General features: G+C 41.0%; 1 protein-coding gene across 2 annotated transcripts in view; it reads right to left on the bottom strand.

The window, feature by feature from the left end:
* Window positions 1-20104, bottom strand: part of macrod2 (mono-ADP ribosylhydrolase 2) — a 1493168-nt gene extending 1473064 nt beyond the window's left edge. For both annotated transcript variants that reach the window (XM_072506634.1, XM_072506640.1), the window contains exon 1: window positions 19899-20104. In XM_072506634.1, coding sequence (XP_072362735.1) covers window positions 19899-19923 — 25 coding nt within the window. In that variant the 5' untranslated portion in view covers window positions 19924-20104. The remainder of the gene's footprint in view (window positions 1-19898) is intronic.
* Window positions 20105-20402: the final 298 nt, after the last annotated feature.

The following is a 20402-nucleotide window of genomic DNA, read 5'->3' as shown; positions in this document are numbered from 1 at the left end:
TTCACAGAAACAACCTCTGTTTAAAGCCTCCACCAACTGTGTTCATTCAACAATGCCTGAAGAAAAGTACTGCAAAAACCACAGGTTCCATTTGGGAGCTGGAATAGAAGCAAAGCATCAAACTATGCTGACAAGTTAGAAAAGAAATATCCTTGCAAACTATGTTAGGCCTTTTGTTGTCTGGATAGAAATGTTCCAGTAGTCTATTCAAAAAATACTGACAAAAGATCCACATGAACAATTAATTTCAAAGAAGCATTTGTCAGAGGGCCTGAAACCTTTACTTCAACAATCCATAAATTAAAACATTACATAAAGTAATCAATTTTAATCTGAACTGTTTAATCTTAACTGTTAATAGTTCCAATGAAAGGTCATCGACCTGAAAGGTTAACTCTGTTCTTCCAGCCACAGATGCTGTATGACCTGCTGAGGGCTTCCAGCATTTCCTGTTTTTAAATTCAGATTTCCAGCATCCAATATATTTTACTGTTCAGCAATTAACATTCCCTTGACTGCAATAAAGAACACCCACATTGTATTGCACTGTCTTAAAAAAAGGTAATGTGCCTTTAAAACCCAACTCTTTTTTGCAGCTCTTTAGCTCCCATATGAAAGATCAGCATTCAGTTAATTTCTTCCTCTGTAAAGTGCCTTGGAACATTTTCTAATCCTGAACGCTATAGAGAAAAAAAATCTGCTTTACTGTTGAACTGAAGAAAATCTTAGTTTGCCAATATCTACTTAACCTTGATCATCATTCACCAACTCCAGAGAGTAGGCCTGTCAATTGTTCAGTGAGCAGAGCAGTTTTTAATTGCAATACAATTGTGTGGGCAAACTTATTCTAAAGCACCCTAGGTTTTACCCACATATTTCTCATTTAAGGTGGGTGATCTCAACTGTACCATTCACCTCCAATCATCTAGGAAAAGGTGCTTAATAGGGTCCTCTATTATATGTTATCCAACTGTCTAACAAAAATTGTTTTCCTAGTAACTGTAAAGTAATGGGTTAAGAGACATTGCAACGAGTTGTCTCATTTATGTTAAGTATCCATTAATTGACACTGATATGTAATGGGGCTTCAGGTGGCCTCTGGGAGGTGGTGTGTTGTTAAGAGTTTTCTGCAGAGGCTGTGGAAGTGAAATAAATGGTGTTTGGTGAAAAGGAACAAGAATTTTAGACTCTTCATTTCACAGCAACTAAAATGTCTAACAATGGTAGCAGAGGATGGTTGCTGTGCAAATGTGAAGATTTGAAAGATACAACTTTTCCTGATCAAACCAAGAAGTGAGTGAGAAGGGGAAAAAAAAAGATACATGGCTGAACCCAGGATAAAGGTGGCTGAATAGGACCATCCTCCCTTATTTTCTGAAAGGGAATCGTACGACCAATGGAGAAGTGCAGTAGTTATGTGGACTAAAGTAACTGCTTTGGGAAAGAGAAAACAAGGTATGGCATTGGCTCTTTCTCTACCATATGGCAGTAAAATCCGAAACAAAGTGCTTTCTGAGCTGGAATTGGAAGAGTTAGACTCAGAAGAAGGTCTGGAGCCTGTATTACATTATATGGATAAGATTTATAAGAAAGATGACTTGTTAAGTGCGTATGAAGCATGGTCGGATTTTGATAAGTTCCGGAAAATGGAGGATATCTCCATGGAAGACTATATAATGAAATTTGGCAGACTATATAAAAGGCTGCAGAAACACAATCTGGAATTTCCACAGTCTGTGTTGGCCTTTAAATTACTTGACTGTGCTGGAGTGAGCAACATGGATAGGCTCCTGGTTTTGACAGGAGTTCAGTTTACTGGTAAGGATACCTTATTCGAGCAGATGACAAAAGCTTTACAAATGTTTCTGGGGAAACATTCGATTCCGATGGCTCTGATGACCCAAATAGGTCAGTCTGCAATAAGGCAGAATATGGAAGATGTAACATGATGGCAAAATCGTATGGCTAGGAACAGGGCTCAAGACTATAGATGGACACCGAGACAAGGAAATTATGAAGACAGAAACCCAGTTAGAACCTAGGAAGATGAACCCAGAAATGAACGGGGCATGATAAATCGCTGTTTTCGATGTGACTCTCAATACCATTATGCTTTCAACTGTCCAACTCGTTATGATAGTGTTTGAAGCGACACATGACACGGAAGAGTCAGCAGGGGAAAAAGATAGTGACCAGAAAGAAGGCATTGTCCTATTGACAAGCAGTTTTACGCCGGTAATGAGGGTGTTGGTTGCAGAATCCTTCAACTGTGCTGTATTGGACAGTGGCTGCACATCTACTGTGTGTGGAATTGACTGGTTAAAATGTTACCTGGACTCTTTGAATGCTGAAAATTGTAACAAGGTTAAGGAATTTGAAAGTTCCTAAAGTTTCAGGTTTGGGGATGATAATACTTTGAAGTCGCTGAAAAGAGTGGTGATCCCTTGCAATATTGCCAGAGTGAATCATTTCATTAGCACGGATGTTGTATCAAGTGAGATACCTTTGCTTCTGAGCAGACCGTCGATGAAGAAAGCACTCATGAAACTGGATATGGAACAGGATAAGTATCCAGTTTTTGGAAAGACTGAGGACTTACAATTTACACAGTCGGGACACTATTGTATTCCATTACTGACAAATAATTTTTCAAGTACAGTGGTTAAGGATGTGTTAATGGCAGTTGAAAATGGGACTTTAGCTGATAAAAAGCTTGAGGTATTAAAACTGCATCGGCAATTTGCACATCCGTCTCCTCGGAGGCTGAAAAATTAATTAAAGGATGCAGGGGTAAGGGATGACGACTATACTAAACTGATAGAACAGGTTAGTGACCGCTGTGAAGTTTGTAGGAAGTACGGAAGGACACCAGCACGACCGATAGTAACCCTACCTTTGGCCAGGGATTTTAACAACATTGTGGCCATGGACCTTAAGATCTGCGATAAAGCAAATAATATATTTATTTTGCATTTTGTAGATTTAGCAACCAGATTTAGTCAATCAACGATTGTACGAAGTAAAGAAAAAAAGAGTAATTCTGGATCAAATTGTGGAAAAATGGATAAGGACAGGAATGGGTCCACCAGCAAAATTCCTTACGGACAATGGGGGAGAATTTGCTAATGATGAGTTTAGGGATATGTAATAAGAATATCAGAGTTATGAATACGGCTGCAGAAAGCCCATTTAGTCATGGTGTCTGAAAGAAATCATGCTGTCATCGATGACCTGCTTCGGAAAATTTTGGCAGATCAACCAAATTGCAGGCCAAATTCAGCTTTAGCATGGGCAGTACGTACAAAGAATTCATTGCAGATGGTTGGGGCTATAGTCCTTATCAATTAGTGTTTGGTAGAAATCCTAAAATTACCTCCATTTTGGATTACCAGCCTCCAGCTTGGGAGGGGACTACAATTAGCTCTGGTTTTGCTGAACATTTAAATGCATTATATAGCAGTAGAAAAGCTTTTTTGGAAGCAGAAGTCTCTGAAAGAATTCGCAGAGCTTTAAGACATAAAGTACGGGCATCAGATGCCGTTTTTCAACAAGGAGACATGGTATACTATAAGAGAGACAATTCTAATGAATGGAAAGGCCCAGGGAAGATCATAGGCATAGATGGCAAAACAATTATTTTGCAACATGGTAATCAAACTGTTAAGGTCCATTCATCAAGGATAATGGGTACAGATAATAAATTTTCAAATTTAGACAGAGCAGACAGACATGAGGGGGAACCAGAGTCATCTGGTACGCATGTGTTACAGAACTATGAGGACCAATTAACTGATATAGATAGGGTTTCTGTGGAGGCACACAACACTTCTGGTGAATTAAAACAGGCCATTTTTCCGAAAGGGCAACTGCCAAAAGTTGGTACAAAAGTGACATACTTGCCTGAAGGGTCTAATCAATGGAAGGATGCAACTGTTATTAGTAGAGCAGGGAAGGCCACTGGAAAGTATAAACATTGGTTGAATGTACAGCATTCAGGGGAAGGAGTCAAGACAATGGATTGGGAAAACGAAGTTCAAAAATGGAGGGCCCAGAAACGCAGTGCCAGTTCAGATCGTACATCGGATAGTGAACAGGTCCGCAGGAAAAGGTCGAGAACTATTGAAAGGACATCCCACAGCAGAAGGGAACGATCAAGCAGTAGCAGTACAGAACGAGATACCAGGCGGGAGAGGGGGCGTAGTTTGTCAAGATCTCGGAACATGAGTATGACTACGAACTATGCAATTCTTGCTGTTTAGCTTCTTTAATAACTTTTTCATCTAATTTATTTGAAGCCACCAAAATCTCACGTGCATGTGGGCTTCTACTCCTATTAGTAGGAGTAATAGGAGTAGAAGTCCACATGCATGTGAGATTTTGGTGGCTTCAAATAAATTAGATGAAAAAGTTATTAAAGAAGCTAAACAGCAAGAATTGCATAGTTGGAGTGAATTTGGGGTATACACGGAAGTACCGGATAGGGGACAAAGAGCTCTATCCCACAGATGGATTTGCACAGAAAAGGTTCTTCCGGATGGAACTTATAAGGCAAAGGCCAGGCTGGTGGCAAGGGGATTTGAAGAAAACTTAGATCAGGATTTAAGGGTCGATTCACCTGCAGCAGGAAAAGGTTATTTTAAAGATCTTCTTGGCTCTATTAGCCACAAAGGCATGGGAATGCAAATCTATAGATATAAAAGCTGGCTTTTTGCAGGGGCATCCACTCCAGAGAGACATTTTTCTCCGTCCTCCTAAAGAAGCAGCTAACACAGAAGGGGTACTCTGGAAGTTGAACAAATGTATATATGGATTAAATGATGCGTCTAGAGTCTGGTATTTTTCGGTAAGGTCAGTTTTGTTAAAGTTAGGCTGTTGCCAGTTGAAAGCAGATCCTGCAATGTTTTACTGGCACTATAAAAGGAAATCATTCTGGCATTTTTATGATGCATGTCGATGATTTTTTGTGGGGTGGGACTAGTGATTTTGAAGCTATTGTAATCTCTGGTTTGAGGAAAGAATTCAGGGTTGGAAGTCAGGCTTCCGGTGCATTTAAATATATTGGACTGGAAATTGGACAGACTAAGTTAGGGGCAACTTTACATCAGCAATCTTATTTGGAAAGCATCAGCCCAATAGCAATTAGTCGTGGCCGAGTTTCACAAAAAGACGCAATGGTTTCAAAGATAGAAAAAGAGCAACTGCGAAGTTTAATTGGGCAACTGAACTGGTTAGGTAGATAGACTAGACCGGACGGGAGTTTTGATGTCTTAGAGTCGAGTACAAAAATGAATGATCCCAAAGAGGAAGACATAATAAGAGCAAATAAAGCGTTGGCCAAACTAAAAATGCAGGAGTGTGTTTTGAAGTTCCCAGTTTTAGGTGACCTTAAGCACTTGAAATTCATAGTTTATAGTGATGCGTCCTACGCAAATTTATGTGATGGGGTTTCAAGCGCAGGAAGTTTTATAATTTTCCTTTTGGGGAACAATGGTAAATGTTGCCCACTTGTGTGGGAAACAAAGGAAATAAGGAGAGTGGTAAAAAGCATGTTGGCTGCTGAGACATTAAGCCTTGTAGAGGTGGTGGATATGGCTTTTTATAGAAGTATGATATTGACAGAAATTTTGGGATTTGGGTAATATACCTATTGACTGTCACATTGACAATAAATCCGTGTGGGAAAATGTGCACTCTACAAAAAAAGTGTCACAGAAAAGAGGTTACGGATAGACATCGCAAGTTTGAAGCAGATGTTGGACAGAGGGGAAATAACAAAAATTAAATGGGTCGACAGGAGCCATCAACTGTCAGACTGTTTTACGAAAAGAGGGGCGAGTTCACAGAAACTTTTGGATATTGTTAATGAAGGGCGCTTGTTTCTGTGACTGGTTTTTTTTTCTTTCTCGTCCAAACAAAAAAAAGGGGGGGGGGGGGGGAACATGGTGTGTGTTTTTGAGTTTCTTGAAATTTTGTTTTCACCTAATTTTTTTTTCTCCAAGGAAGGGGAGACTGTAAGTAATGGGTTGAGAGACATTGCAATTAGTTTTCTCATTTATGTTAAGTATCCATTAATTGACACTGATATGTAAAGGGGCTTCAGGTGGCCTCTAGGAGGTGGTGTGTTGTTAAGAGTTTTCTGCAGAGGCTGTGGAAGTGAAATAAATGGTGTTTGGTGAAAAGGAACAAGAACTTTAGACTCTTCATTTCACAGCAACTAAAACGTCTAACTCTGACTTTTCTAGCTTAGATTTTGGGAAAATGAGGCTCATAAAGTGGCTCTCATACCATTAATAATTCCAGCTCCCTTAGTCCAACAACAGACAAAGACACTTGAAAATGTGGATGTACATTGTGATGCAAACATAGAGAAGCTATACCAATGACAGAAGCATAGCAACCTTTCAATGTCCAAACTGATCCAGTATTCATGGTAACATGTGACATTAAATGTTTTCAGGCTTTTGGCCTGACCAAAAAGGTAATCCCATGTATTGACCACACTGTGTGGAGATCGTCGTGGCATCCGTGCTCCATGTGCCTTATATACGTGTGAAAGATGACCAGGACATGGTGATCTGATCCAAATATATAAGATGATAGATCAAATCCACCAAGTAACAGAAGGAAAACGGTAGGCAGAACTCTCTGCAGCATCCAGATTTCTCCCCAATATAAAAAAAATCAAAGAACCTATGTTTATTAGTCAAAATTAACCCTGCTGGAATTCAGACCAAAGCAAGACTTTCTGACCTTCAGTCTATCACTCAAACTTGACTGAGCGATCTGACCTATCAAAGTGGAAGAGAAGAACAGATACAAAACAGAGAAAGGAGAGAATGTGGAGAAAAAAAAAGGAAAAGAAATGCAAAAATTAAATAAATCAAAAAGACATCAAATAGCAGAGGAAAGGAAACAGTCAATTATTAAAACAAAACAAACATTTTAAACAGTAAGTTTAGGTGGATGCATTTAAAGGGAAGCAAGATAAGCAAGTTGAGGAGAAAGTAATAAAATGTTAACCCCTGACAGCATTAGATAAAATGGGGTTGGAGGAGATTAATCTGTAGCACAAATGCCAGTATAGATCAGTTGGGCTGAATTGTCTGTTTTTGTGCTGTAAACTCTGCATAATGATCAATCGGTTTCTGAAAGTTAACAAAGTACATATCACTATAAATTCTCAATTAGAGTGACAAGAAATGACAAGGATTCTGGTCTGCACATTCTCTTGTTTCTTTGGCAAAGGGCTTCAGAAAGGCACGGTCAAACTGCAGGTGGCTGCAATCACACAATCATGGTTTAGGCTGATTTAAGTGGTTATTCCTCTTGTGTCAACATAAAGATCTCAAAATGAATGTTCCAGAAAATGACAGTTTTTTCAAAATAAATAAACTTATACATTTTCCAATTCTCAGATCTAAAGTTTTTCTTCTGATAATTATATCGTAGAGAAACTCCATGCAAAGCAACAGTAAAATAGGATAATTTGCCAAAAGACAAGAGTGTGCACTCATACATCACTCCCACGAACTTGAAATTTATATTCCCCCCTTTAATTTCAAAAGTGTTTCTTGCATATTCCCTTTCATTACTAAAAATATTTGGCAGGCTCTCCATCTGCAAATTTGTCATGACTACATTTGTTTTGTGCATATCCTGCTCTGCGCTGTTGGAAAGATGATGAAACAATGAAATTAATGGCCCTTCACTTTTAATATGCACAACGATTTTCTGCCTTGCAGCTTGGGACACAGAAGTACACTAAACTCTTATGTAATCTACTGCGTAAGCCGACTGGCTTGATCTAAGTTCGCAAAACCAATATCACAAGTTTGTGATCACTCAAGCTAGGTCAGTACTGTAAGCAGAAACCTTACATCAAAGCATGTTGACCCAGAAAAGAAAAAACACATTCTCATGCCACAGAACTGTGTATTCAAGTCACAGGGTCAGGTAATAAATTAATGGGGGAAAAAATCAAATTAAATCACTCATCAATTCTCACTGTTAAAGAGAAATTTAGTAAGAAGAATTTTGTAACCAGTAATTGCAATATGGAGCGGAGTAAAAAACGGAGGAAGAAAACAAAATGTTTAACAGATTACTTGTAGAAAAAAAAACTAAAATCCAATAGGAAGAACAGGGACAGTATTTACCAATCATGTCTCGAGTTTCATTTATGATGCAGTTTAGCTCAAGAACAATCCTACATTACACTGATTCATTTTATTAAACGGTCACAGCCAGTGTTCACAACAGCATGATACACACCTTCAAAGATGTGTTATTGATTATTGGTAATTTAAAAATAGGTAACTGAACCTAGAAAAGGCACATCTGTAAACCCGTGAAAGTAGCACAAATTCACTAATTATTTTGTTTTCATAATGGTATTGCATTTTCAGCCACAGAAAGCAGTAAATCCTTTTCATATGGCTTTCTTTGAGCCAATTATCCAGAAACCATATCTGTTAAAGTAGCCTCTGTCTGACCACAAAATGCAGGAGAATAATCCCTTTTTATCTTTTGCGGAGTTAGGTAGCTTGCTTTACAAATGATCCAGTACAGACTCTTTCGTCTGGGCTGAATGGCCTTCTGGTGCTGTAGTACTCAAATGATCATAGAATCATAGAATTTACAGTATGTCTGCACCGGCCCTTGGAAAGAGCACCCACTTTAAGTCCACGCCTCCACCCTATCCCCGTAACCCAACCTAACCTTTTTGGACACCAAGGGCAATTTAGCATAGCCAATCAATCCACCTAACCTGCACATCTTTGGACTGTGGGAGGAAACCGGAGCACCCGGAGGAAACCCATGCAGACACAGGGAGAAAGTGCAGACCCCACACATCTTCAAACTGATATCAATAAGTTAATCTGAAAACATTAAATTGAGCTCCTCCTGCACACTTCAATACTCTGAACAAATATAAATATAGCTATCCTGCAGTACATCATCTGACGTTCATTAAGTAGCTAGATTCCTACACACTGAATATTTATAGTGCTTGGAATGATATATTCAGTATATTGAGAGAGTGTATGGAAATAAGCATTTGGGCTGGAAGATCATGTTAAATAAATGCAATAACAAATTCTATATTAAACATTGAAACCCTCAGTGTGGTATAAAATCCAGTACACAATTCACTCTTGTTTCTAATGATTCAAGAGGGAACTCCTGCACTGGTATCATCAATCCTTTTCTAGGCCAGTGTTCAAGTTCAATGTGCAACTATTGTACTACCTATTTTGAAATTGGACATCAGCAGTTCATCAGATTTCTGCTTACTCAATCATGGACAGCCTCAATTAGTAACACATTGATTCAGTTGCCATGATTTAATAAAATCCGTCATCAATGATAAAAATGTTTTCCTTCCGATTAGCTTCAGCCTAAGAAGTTCGAACATGAAGTCCTTGAGAATGTAGCTTCAGCCTTCAAAGAAGTTGGAACACGTAGTCCTTGAGAATGCCCTTACACAAAAAAGTTTTCACAACTTATTTTACACCAGGAGATTGTGTAACACATTGTACTTTGCAGAGGTGGGAAGAATATTAATGTTGCAGAATAGAATACAAGTCCACTCTTGGCACTCAGTGTCAGCATCAAACAATTCCATTCTAAAAGACCATTCAGATTTGAGGCACCCTCCTCTCAGGGACCTGGGAGCTTTGCCTCCACCTCCACCGCCTTCCCCTCCTCCTCGCCCCACAAGCGCGCACGCTCGGGGTCGTGATCAACACCTTGGGAATGGCCCTGGGACTTTATTTCAGGCAAAGTGCTGCAGTGCCTCGTCTGGCTACTGCACCGCAGGTTAGAGAGCTGTCAGCCAATCATATTGACCAGCAGTTCTCCAAAACAGCTCCCCCCAACACATTGCTTTTTAACTATCAAGGTTTTGCTCAATTTAAAAATATCCATACCTGCAAGTTTGCAAAATTAGAATAGCAAAGTTTTAAAACAAATGTTTGCAAATGATCTGGATTTGTAAATTTGCCATCAAACTCGGCGCTCTTTTATTGTTCCCTCAAAATCAACTCTACATTTTCAATTGAACATGTTCCTTGGAAGCAAATCTTGAAATTGCAATTCATTTGAGTACTCTCGCCCGTAATATTATTTTCCTTTAAACAAGAGATTGTGCTGAATTAAGAAAATATATTAAGGGGCAGCAAGCCGCGACTCCTGCATAATAATATCCTTCAAAATTGCACCCGGTTGAATTGGTGGGGATTGAACACTTGCTTCCCATTCGTACATGTATACACCAGCTACAACATGCTGCTGAGACTTGTCTCTTTTGGATAAGAGATGCAAAAAAGCTTTAATTTGCTGATTCTTTTTTCTCTGCATTTGTGACATATTTAGCAAAACAGCTTTCTTTTCAAAACTTTTGGTTTGTGCGTGTGTTTGATTGATAATACAAAATTCAATATTATTGGTTCATGATTGCCTAATTCTTATTTGTACCTCTGCCTTGGCTGAATGATGAGCTCTCCTCTTTGCCTTGCTGGTTATGCGATAGCTCTTTCCAGTTTTACTCCACTCCATTAGAATGGACACGTTAGAGATTATGGAGAAGACACTGTTGGGCGTTCGCTTACATGCTTGACTCTTGAAGCCGCTCAACATTGATCTTTTATCTGAGCTGTTTCTTCATCTTCGGCTGCTTCTGGTGAAGTTTGATGGATATAGGAGGAGGGATGAACCAGTGGTGTGTCCAGTAGTTATTTGCACTGGCCATCGTTTTGATGATGAGGACATTCTTTTGGTCTCAGGATCGGACGATGAGTCGTCGATCATGTGCCAGTGCTTTGAGCGTGGATATCTCCAGAAAGTCTTTAACTTGTCTTTTTGGTGGAACAGTGTGTGAGTGGTGACAAGCTGGTGTTCCGTGCATTTGGTGAGCAGGAGAATCCCGCTGGAGTTGCAATTCCCAACTCCTTCCTTTCCAATGGTTCCTTTCTAACCCTGGCATTGAAGTCCCTAAACAGGATGGTCTTATCTTCCTCGTGCATGGAGTCCAGGGCGGAGTTGAAGCCTTCTTTGGACTCATCATTGCTATCAGGGGTTGGGGCATAGGCACTCACTGCCGTTGCCTGCCAGTTCTTGGCAAGTTGTAGATGGAGGGTCATGAGGCACTTGTTGATGCAGACAGGGAGATTCGAGTCAGGTGACAAGTTTGTTCTTGACAGCAAAACAAATTCCATGTGTTCTGGGATGATCCTCGGGTTTTCCTCTCCAGAGAGAGATGTACAACTGCCATCTTCCCTCATGTGACCTTCTCATGCATGGCAACAATGTCAATGTTGAAGTGCCTGTGTTCATGGGCAACAAGGGCAGTCTCCCTTACGGTCAATTGTTTTGCCCATCATCGATGAGGGTTCGTACATTCCAAAATTCAGTTTAACTTCGATTTTCTGACCACAGGTGAGTGAGTCAGTTGGATGCAGTTTTTCCAGCCAGATTGGCGATGGAACAGACTATTTTTAGGCCTTTCTCCATGCGGGGTAAGCAGAGTGGATCCCAAAGAGAACTGCTCAGTCGTGAAGAAAGCTTCTAAAACGCTCTCGTTCCCATTCTAATAATGAGACGACTGAACCAAACTCCATCGCTTATGCGCCGGTCCGAAGCTAGGGATGTCCAGCTCTCACGGTCCTGTCCCAGTCACCTCTCACCGAAGGGCTCATCTGTGTGCGGGGTGTGCTGGTTTCCCCTGGGTAGACGCCTGGTGCAGGACTCTTTGGTCATCATCAGACACGGTCCTTGACAGAACCTAGGTCCAGGTCAAGTGGCAAGGGAATCTCAATGACTGGCGATTTCCCAACTGCTCCAGCCTTCATCCGCCATTGCAGCGGTTGACACCATATGGGTATCTTCCACCTGATCCACTGTTGAGAACTTTTGGATTGCTCTTTGTCTCGTTCCTACCCTCTGACCTTACCAACATGAGTGACCCTACCAGGAGCTTATTGGTATTGCTCTTGGGATGAACAGAATTTTCAAGCCTCTCCATCACAGCAAAGTGGCAATCCAAGGAAAGGGCTTCTCCGAGTTTCTGGAGCAACCTTTCTGGAAAGCCAGTGTGGCTTCTGACCAAACCATGGAACAGCGGACATGATTTTCACTGCTCGGCAACTTCAAGAGAAATGCCAGGAGCAACATTAACCACACTACATGGTCTTCATTGATCTGACCAAGGCTTGTGGCGCAGTCAGTCGGGAAGTACTAGGTCAGTTGGGAAGTGCTAAGACACTGCCAAAGGCCAGCTGTCCAGAGAAATTTATCAACATCCTCCGACAACTCCATGACAAGACGTCAACGACAGTTCTCACAAAATGGAAATAAGACAGAAACCTTTGACGCCAAGACTGGAGTCAAGCAGGGATGTGTCATTTCCCCCACCCTCATCGCCACCATCCTTCATCTTGTCAAGAGAAAGCATCTCAGTGGAGTGGATAAATCTATAGGATGGACGGAAAATTTTTCAACCTCAACCGATTGAAATCCAAGAACAAACCAATACTCATGGTGGAACGGTAGCACAGTGGTTAGCAGTGTTGCTTCACAGCACCAGGGTCCCAGGTTCGATTCCCTGCTTGGGTCACTGCCTGTGTTTCATTCTCCCCGTGTCTGCATGGGTTTCCTCCAGGTGCCCCGGTTTCCTCCCACAAGTCCCCAAAAATGTGCTGTTAGGTAATTTGGACATTCTGATTTCTCCCTCAGTGTACCCGAACAGATGCCCTAGTGTGGCGACTAGGGGATTTTCACAGTAACTTCATTGCAGTGTTAATATAAGCCTACTTGTCACACAAATAAAGATTATTATTATTATAAGATTATGGAACTTCAGTATGCAGATGGCATTGCCATCTCCACTCTCAGAAGAGAATCTCCAAGCCATACCGAAGAATCAGCCTCAACCTCAGGCAGCTCAAGTCCTTTACCAACCCGCCGCAGAATAAGATCTCGTCTCTCCCTCCAAGATCAACAGTTTAGCTCAGTTGGCTGGACAGCTGGTTTGTGATGCAGAGCGACGGCAACAGCGTGGGTTCAAGGGGAAAGCCCCGCCTTGTCAACCTTGCCCCTTGCCAGAGGTGTGGTGATCCTCAGGTTAAATCACCACCAGTTAGCTCACCCCCTCAAAGGGAGGAGCAGCCTGTGGTCACCTGGGACTCTGGGGACTTGACTCCTTTTGTACCATTTGCTACAAATCTGTGTTGTGAAAACTTAGCCAATAAAAATGGCGCTATGAAAAAGAGTCTAATTGCAAATGTTTACAACCTGATTAATGACCAATACTTAACCTGTTTAAATTTGTAAACCCAGTCACAAATGCCTACGTGGCCATTTCAAACACTAAAGGTGTTATGGCAACTATTTTTGAAATCTAGTGGCAGTTCTACTGAATGGACCCTGAAAGTCAGCAAATACCTTCAAACCTCTATTCTCAGTCACGTCTCATTTCGAACCGCATGTTGTACCATTAGATAATCTAACACAAATCTTTTACTATCTCTTGATCAATTCAGATCTATCCCATAAATAATATGAACTAAGATGTCATCACTCTCACTGTGTCACAAGAAATGTGATTGCTGCTTCCAAGTGTTTTTTTGCCAACGAACATCACAGGTTTATAATCATGCTGTATCAATAATAGAAATATTTGAGTGACCAAACTGGTGGCTTAAGACACTGGAAATAAAATGTTTTATATATCAAATTTGTGGCTTTTCAAAGAGGTTTCTCATATATATTGAATATATTCCAATTCCAGTCTACAAAATAATTTCTATTTGTAAATCAACTTTAACGTAGAAAATGTCATTCAGAGGTTAGAAAAAAAGAGAAATAGAATAGGTTAAGGAATGAACAGACAATGAGCCATGGTTGGAAACACAAGTGTTGGTTGGCCAATGAGTTGGGTATTAAGAAGATTTTTGGGAGAGGGGAAAGCCATGCAAATATGGGGCCATTTTAGATGGGGGTGGGTTCAAGGGATCGTGGTCAGGCAGCTAAAATCTCTGCTGCTACTGGTGCCAGAGGACATAAGGGTGCAGAAGGGAGCATAAGGCTGGAGAATAGAAAGGTCAGGGAGGTTAGATGATAAGGCTTCTAAATCCAATTTGTTGAGAAATATGAAGACAATATAGATCAATGAGAATGTTGTGCAAGCAGGACATGGGGTCAGAGCTCCAGAGAAGCAAATGAAATGAAAAGAAAATCGCTTAGTGTCATTCCTGTAGAAAATACACAGCAACACAAATGGCACATTGAAAATGGGTTCAGGGTGGGGTATGAGGAGAAAGAAAAGCTGCTTGCTTCTATAAAAAATAAAAACCCTCTCTATCCCTCCAAACAACAATAATACAGCTCAGAGAAATTAATATTGCTTCCTTGAAAAATGTGGTGGTACTTCTGGAAATTACAACATTTAAAAAAATGTTATTCTTCTGACATGAGCTTGGCTGGCAATTTCAGCATTTGTTGTCCAACATTATAAGGTGGTGGTGAAATGCCTTCTTCAACAACCACAATTCCTCTGTTGTGGGTATTGTTAGGGAGAGAATTCCAGGAATTGAAATCAGCAACAGTGAAGGAACAACTTGTTCCAAGTTAGGACGCTGTGTAATTTGGAGGGAAACCTACAGGTGATGATGCTCCCATGTGCCTGCTGCCTTTGTCCTTTCACTTGGTAGAGGTCACAGGTTTGGAAGGTGCAGTTTAACAAGACTTGGGCAAATTGCTGCAATGCATCCTGTAGATGGTATACACTGCTGATACTGCACTGGATGTGGAGGGAGTGATATTTGAAGGTGGTGGATGGGGTGTCAATCAAGCAGGCTGCTTTGTCCTGGATGGTGTTGAGCTTCTTGACTGTTGTTGGAGTCCCATTCACTCAGGCAATTTGTGAGTATTCCATCACACTCCTGACTTCAGCCTTGTAGATAGTGAACTGGCTTTGGGGAGTCAGGAAGCCAGTTATTCCTCAGAGAATTTCCAACCTCTGACCTGTTCATGTAGCCACAATTTTTACATCTTTGGTCCAATTAAGTTCCTGATTAAGTGTGAAAATCAGGATGTTGGTGGCTAGAATTCAGTAATGGTAATGTTGTTGTATATCAAGAGGAGATGGTTAGACTCTCAATGGAGAAGGTGGTCATCCAAATGTTACTCACAACGGAATCAATCCAAACCTGAATGTTGTCCAGGTTTTGCTGCACGTGGGCATGGACTGTTACAGTCTTTAACAAATCAGGAATGTTACTGAACATTGGCGAACATCCCCACTATGACCTTACGATGAAAGAAAGGTAATGGATGAAGCAACTGAATTTAGTTGTGCCGAAGGCACCACCCTGAGGAACTCCTGCAGCAATGCGCTGGGGTTGAGATGATTGACCTCCAAACACAACTATCTTCCTTTATGCGAGGTATAACTGCTACCAGTGGAGTTTTCCTCCCATAATTCCCATTGACTTCCATTTTTCTAGGGCTCCTTGAAGACACACTCCGTCAAATGCTATCTTGATGTCAAGGGCACTCACTCTCACCTAGTCTCTGGCATTCAGCTATTTTGTCCATGTTTGAGCCAAAACAGTCTAAAGATCTATTGCTAAGAGACCCCTGGTGGAATCCTAATTGAGCAGTGGTGAACAGGTTATGGCTGTGCAAGTGCTGCATGTTACACCTTCAACAACACCTCACATTTTTATGATGATTGAGAACAAACCAAATTTTGAAAAAGTGACTTGAAATTCACAAACAATAGTGTGACTTCTAACATAGTTATAATGTTTAAACATTTTACAATTTATATTGAGAGTTACCCAATTGCTCAGTTCAGCTCGTTGAGCAGACCAAGAATCATGGAATCAAGTTGAGCAGACCAAGAATCATGGAATCATACAATGCTTATAGCACAGGAGGCCATTTGGCCCATCATGCCTGTGTCAACTCCCTGCAAGAGCAAGTAAGCTAGTCTCACTCCCCTGTGGCCCTGAAAATCTCTCTTCAGATAATTATTCAATTCTCTTTTGAAAGTCTTGATTGAATCTGCTTCCACCACTCTCAGGCAGTGCATTTCAGACTATAATCGCTTGTGTAAAATAATTTCTCTTTCCGTCACTGTTGCTTCTTTTGCCAACCACCTTAAAATACATGTCCCGTGGTTCATGATGTTTTTGCCAATAGACACACAGTTTCTCCATATCTACTCTGTCCAGACATGAGGGAATAGATTTACAGCAGACCAAGTAACTATGCCACAATGGAAACTCATTACCCTAGGTTAAGGATATATCACAAAATCATAGAATTGTTACAGCACAGGAGGTGGTGGCCATTTGGCCCATCGAATCTGCACCAGCTCTCCGAATGAGCAATTAAGTCAAAACAGATAAGCCGAGCCATGATGTCCAGTGTGGTAACATATACTGTATAGCCAACACTCATCATTAAAGCACATACAAACCTAAAGGGAATGAGCACCATCAGAACTATGAACTATTTAGTGGTGGTGGTGGTTGTGGGGGGGTGGAATACTATCAAAGAAAACTGGCAAAATTAAGCATTCATGGTTCCACTATCAGATTCCTTCACAATAGAAATGCTGCAAAATACGATGATTGGGTGTTGTCTTTCTCTTGGCTGGAAAAATCTCTGCAACTGATTTACGCTCGCCCACCACTTTCTTAATAAAGTTTCATTATTTGTGCTGATCAAGGTATAAAATGCACATGGAGAAATGAAACGCATTTCCTCTTTTCAACATCAAGCAGTAACAAATCATATATTTCACATGTAAGGAGCAGTAATAGTCTACAACGCACCAAGTTTTAAGTGCATCATTGGAAGAGCACAAGTGCAAAATTCAATTTCCCTGCAGTAAACATTTATATAGCCTCTGAATGAGAAGCCCGAATTGGTGCAAATAGACTGTGGCCTCATATTAATCAGAATTAGATTATCAGCTGAATTCATTTCATGCAGGAGTTGCACAGGCACCAAACAGAAGTGGCTTTTATCCTATCAATGTAGATTAATCTCAGGTAAAAGGAGAGTACAGAAACATAGTGTAACATCGAGGTTGTACCTTCTCCCTTACGGGTTGTTCGGTGCCCAGTTTCTAGGTCAACACTGTTCAGTGGGCAGTGAGGCCTGCCTAAAGCAAGTGTTGGCAAGGCCAAGATCAAACACAGGAGGAAACCGAACTCAGTGGTACACTCAGTACCAAAATCAATTATGATCATGGCAAGGAACAGAATTTTATAACACTTAGGTAATAAACTATCAATAAATCTTATTAAATAAGTCACTTTACAAGACAAGCCATTCATTAATTTTAAGATTGTAAACTTAAAATACCTGCAGCATGCCAGCAGGAAATATACAATTTATAAATTAAAGACATCACAATAGTATACCTGCTAGTATTGCCTACAATTCTAACAACTTTCACTCACTACTCATCAGTGAGCAAAAGCAAATTTGGCAGATGCGTGAAACCTGACATAAAAACAAAGTGTCAGCATCTGTGGAGCGAGAAACAGAGCGAATGTTGAGTCCAATATGACTTATTCAGACCTGATGAGTTGTAGAAATGTGATGGGTTTAATGTTGTTAAGGGTGGGTCAGGTGAAGCAAAAGAGATCAGGGATAGGTTAGACGGAGGAAGAGATGAAATGACAAAGCCGTCAGGAATAAGGGGTAAAGAATGCTTCACCCGATGCCGGGTCGATGTATTTACATTGTGTACCTTGTGGTGCCCTATTATGTATTTTCTTTTCATTTTATTTTCACTTAATGATCTATTTGGGCTGCTTGCAGAAAAATACTTCTCACTGTATTTCGGTACACGTGACAATAAACAAATCCAAATCCAGAAAGGCAAAGGTAATAAAGAAACAAAGCAATGGTCCAGAGTAAGTATTAATAGCAGAATAAAGGTCAGCTTTGTGTTAAAGCAAAAGCATTAACAGTACAAAAATGTGAATATTTGTCAAAAACAGAATCAAAACAGAAGGCAGAGTTCACAGTCTGAAGTTGAACATAATGTTGAGTCTAGAAGGCGGTAAATGTATCAGAAGACAAAGGTGCTGTTCCTCACACTTGTGTTGGGCTTCCCTGGAACACTGCAACAGGCCAAGGACAGAGCTGTGAGCATTAGACTAAGGTGGTGAATTAAAATTGGAAGCAATCGGAAAGTTGCACTCATGCTTGCAGACTAAGCGGAGGTGTTCCACAAAGTGGCCACCTAGACATTTCATTTCATTCGGTCTCTCCAATATAGAAACCACCAGAAGTCTAATTACTTTATTATAACCATCAAGCACCGTACCTTTTGTTCCAGTACATTTAGTCATTTAATCTCTTCCATCCCTGACTTTCCTTTTTATTCAACCTGAACCTCACCTCTTTCAGCAGCATAAATCCCATCACATTTCTACCTCTCAATTCCAAAGAAAGGTCATACTGGATTCAAACCATTAACTGTCTCCCTCTCCATAAATGCAGCTAGTTTCGGTTTCATTTCATTATTAAGCAAAATTGTTTACTACGATCATATTTCTAACAGCTAAAGAAAATCTATCAATAACTTGTATGCTTCACATCTGAATAGTTTACTTCTGTTGCCCAGCTTCAAAGGTAAACATCCTTGTTGACAGATATGGAAGTGTTGTATGTCAACAGAACAGATTAAGATCTCAGTAACCCACTTTTCTTCTTAGCTGAGTCTATGATGTCCTTATTTTATTTCATAAATGTTGACAAACAGATTTGGAACACAAACACATAAAAATCCATAATCAGCCTTAATTAAGCTTGCAACCAGAGTTACAAACATCTCAAAATAGAACAAAAACAAGGTTTTAACAATCTTCTGTGTTGTTGCCTTGTAGTGCGTTTTATTTGTTTAATTATTCCCAGCCTCCTCTTTGCTGCATGAAATGCAAACTGGTCTGGACATAAAAGTTAGTATACTGCTCTGGGAAAGAACCTGCAACACGACATCAACTGTCAAGCAATTTTCTGTACCTCAAGGGAAATCTAATTCACATGCAATTTATGTCCTACTATCCACAAAGAATCAAAACACCTTTAAAATGCACAACATCAATACCTCAAAAAGAGGACAAGCTGACTGAAATGCAACCTCAGAATACTGCTGGGGTTCAAGACGAACTCAACAGCTCATGTGTGCCCCAAAGGAAGTCCAAATTAATTAGTACTCATGCATCATATAATCCATACCTGCATTGAACCTCACTTGAATACCACTTTCATTATATTGTCAACATTGTCCCTTCAAACTGACTGCAGTAGAGGCCCCTAATAAAATGTCTACACAGCAGGTACAATTTCCAGTTACAGCCCTGTTTTCCTATAATCTGAGCCGACGACGTCCTAATTCCATGTGGTGATGTAGACAGACATCCCTTCCTTCCAGGCACAGACATGTCTGTACACAGTAATTCGGGTGAATTCACTACCTGACACTTTAAATTTTTTAAAAATTGTGCCGACTATATTTGGATAATACATTAATGGAGAAAGGGGAAAAAAATCTCTTCCCCACCTCCGTGTGCAAGACAAAGAAATCTGTTGACAGCTGTTCACCAGGGCAGACGGGGAGGGGGGTGCGTAAGGTGTAGATATCGAAAGTGTGTGTGTGTGTGTCAGCTCCTTTTTGACAGACTGGGCTTCAGGGCCTAGTCTGTTCCTGTGGCGACCAGAAACCTTGCCCCAGCCTGCCAGGCTTGAGACCCTCATTCCGTTAGGAAAGACAGGAGTGAGGAAAAGATGAAGATGGCAGGAGGTTTTCCACCCTCCCTCTGACAGATGGAGGGAGAGACACACACAGGCTTCCGTAATACACACAAACCCACCTGTGGATTTCTTCTCTTTCGGCATGTTTTTTTCCCCTTTTGTTATCTTTCTCCACCCCCTCGCTCCGCTGGCGCTGTTGATATCCCGGGAGTGGTGTTGACAGGGAACCCAGTGCCTCCTTATTCAGCTGTTATTTCAACGCTGCTCGCTCGAGCCGCCCCTTCCCCGGCAGCAGCAGTGGCGGCGCCTCCCCCCTCAACCGAACTTGCTGCTTTGGCCCCGCCCATCAAGGGGGCGGGGACATTGCTCCCTCGATATCCATTGGCCGGCGTGCCCGTCGATCAGCCCCATCCCGCACGCCCTCACAAGTTTTTGGCGCTGCCAAATTTCTCTGTCAGGAGGAAGAGAGGATTCAAATCCCGGCCAGAGCAGAGAGACGAGCGGGTGGTCACTCTCGGCCTCCGCAGATCGATATTTATACGTGTGCATTTTTTTTAAATCGCAGTGTTTCGGGGTCGGGACTGTTGAGAAGGGCTCGCAGGGGGAGGGTCACTGTTGTGATT

Source organism: Scyliorhinus torazame, chromosome 1, assembly GCF_047496885.1.
Source record: "Scyliorhinus torazame isolate Kashiwa2021f chromosome 1, sScyTor2.1, whole genome shotgun sequence".
NCBI lineage: Eukaryota > Metazoa > Chordata > Chondrichthyes > Carcharhiniformes > Scyliorhinidae > Scyliorhinus > Scyliorhinus torazame.
The sequence above is the reverse complement of the archived record's forward strand: the minus strand, read 5'-3'. Positions and strand labels throughout refer to the sequence as shown.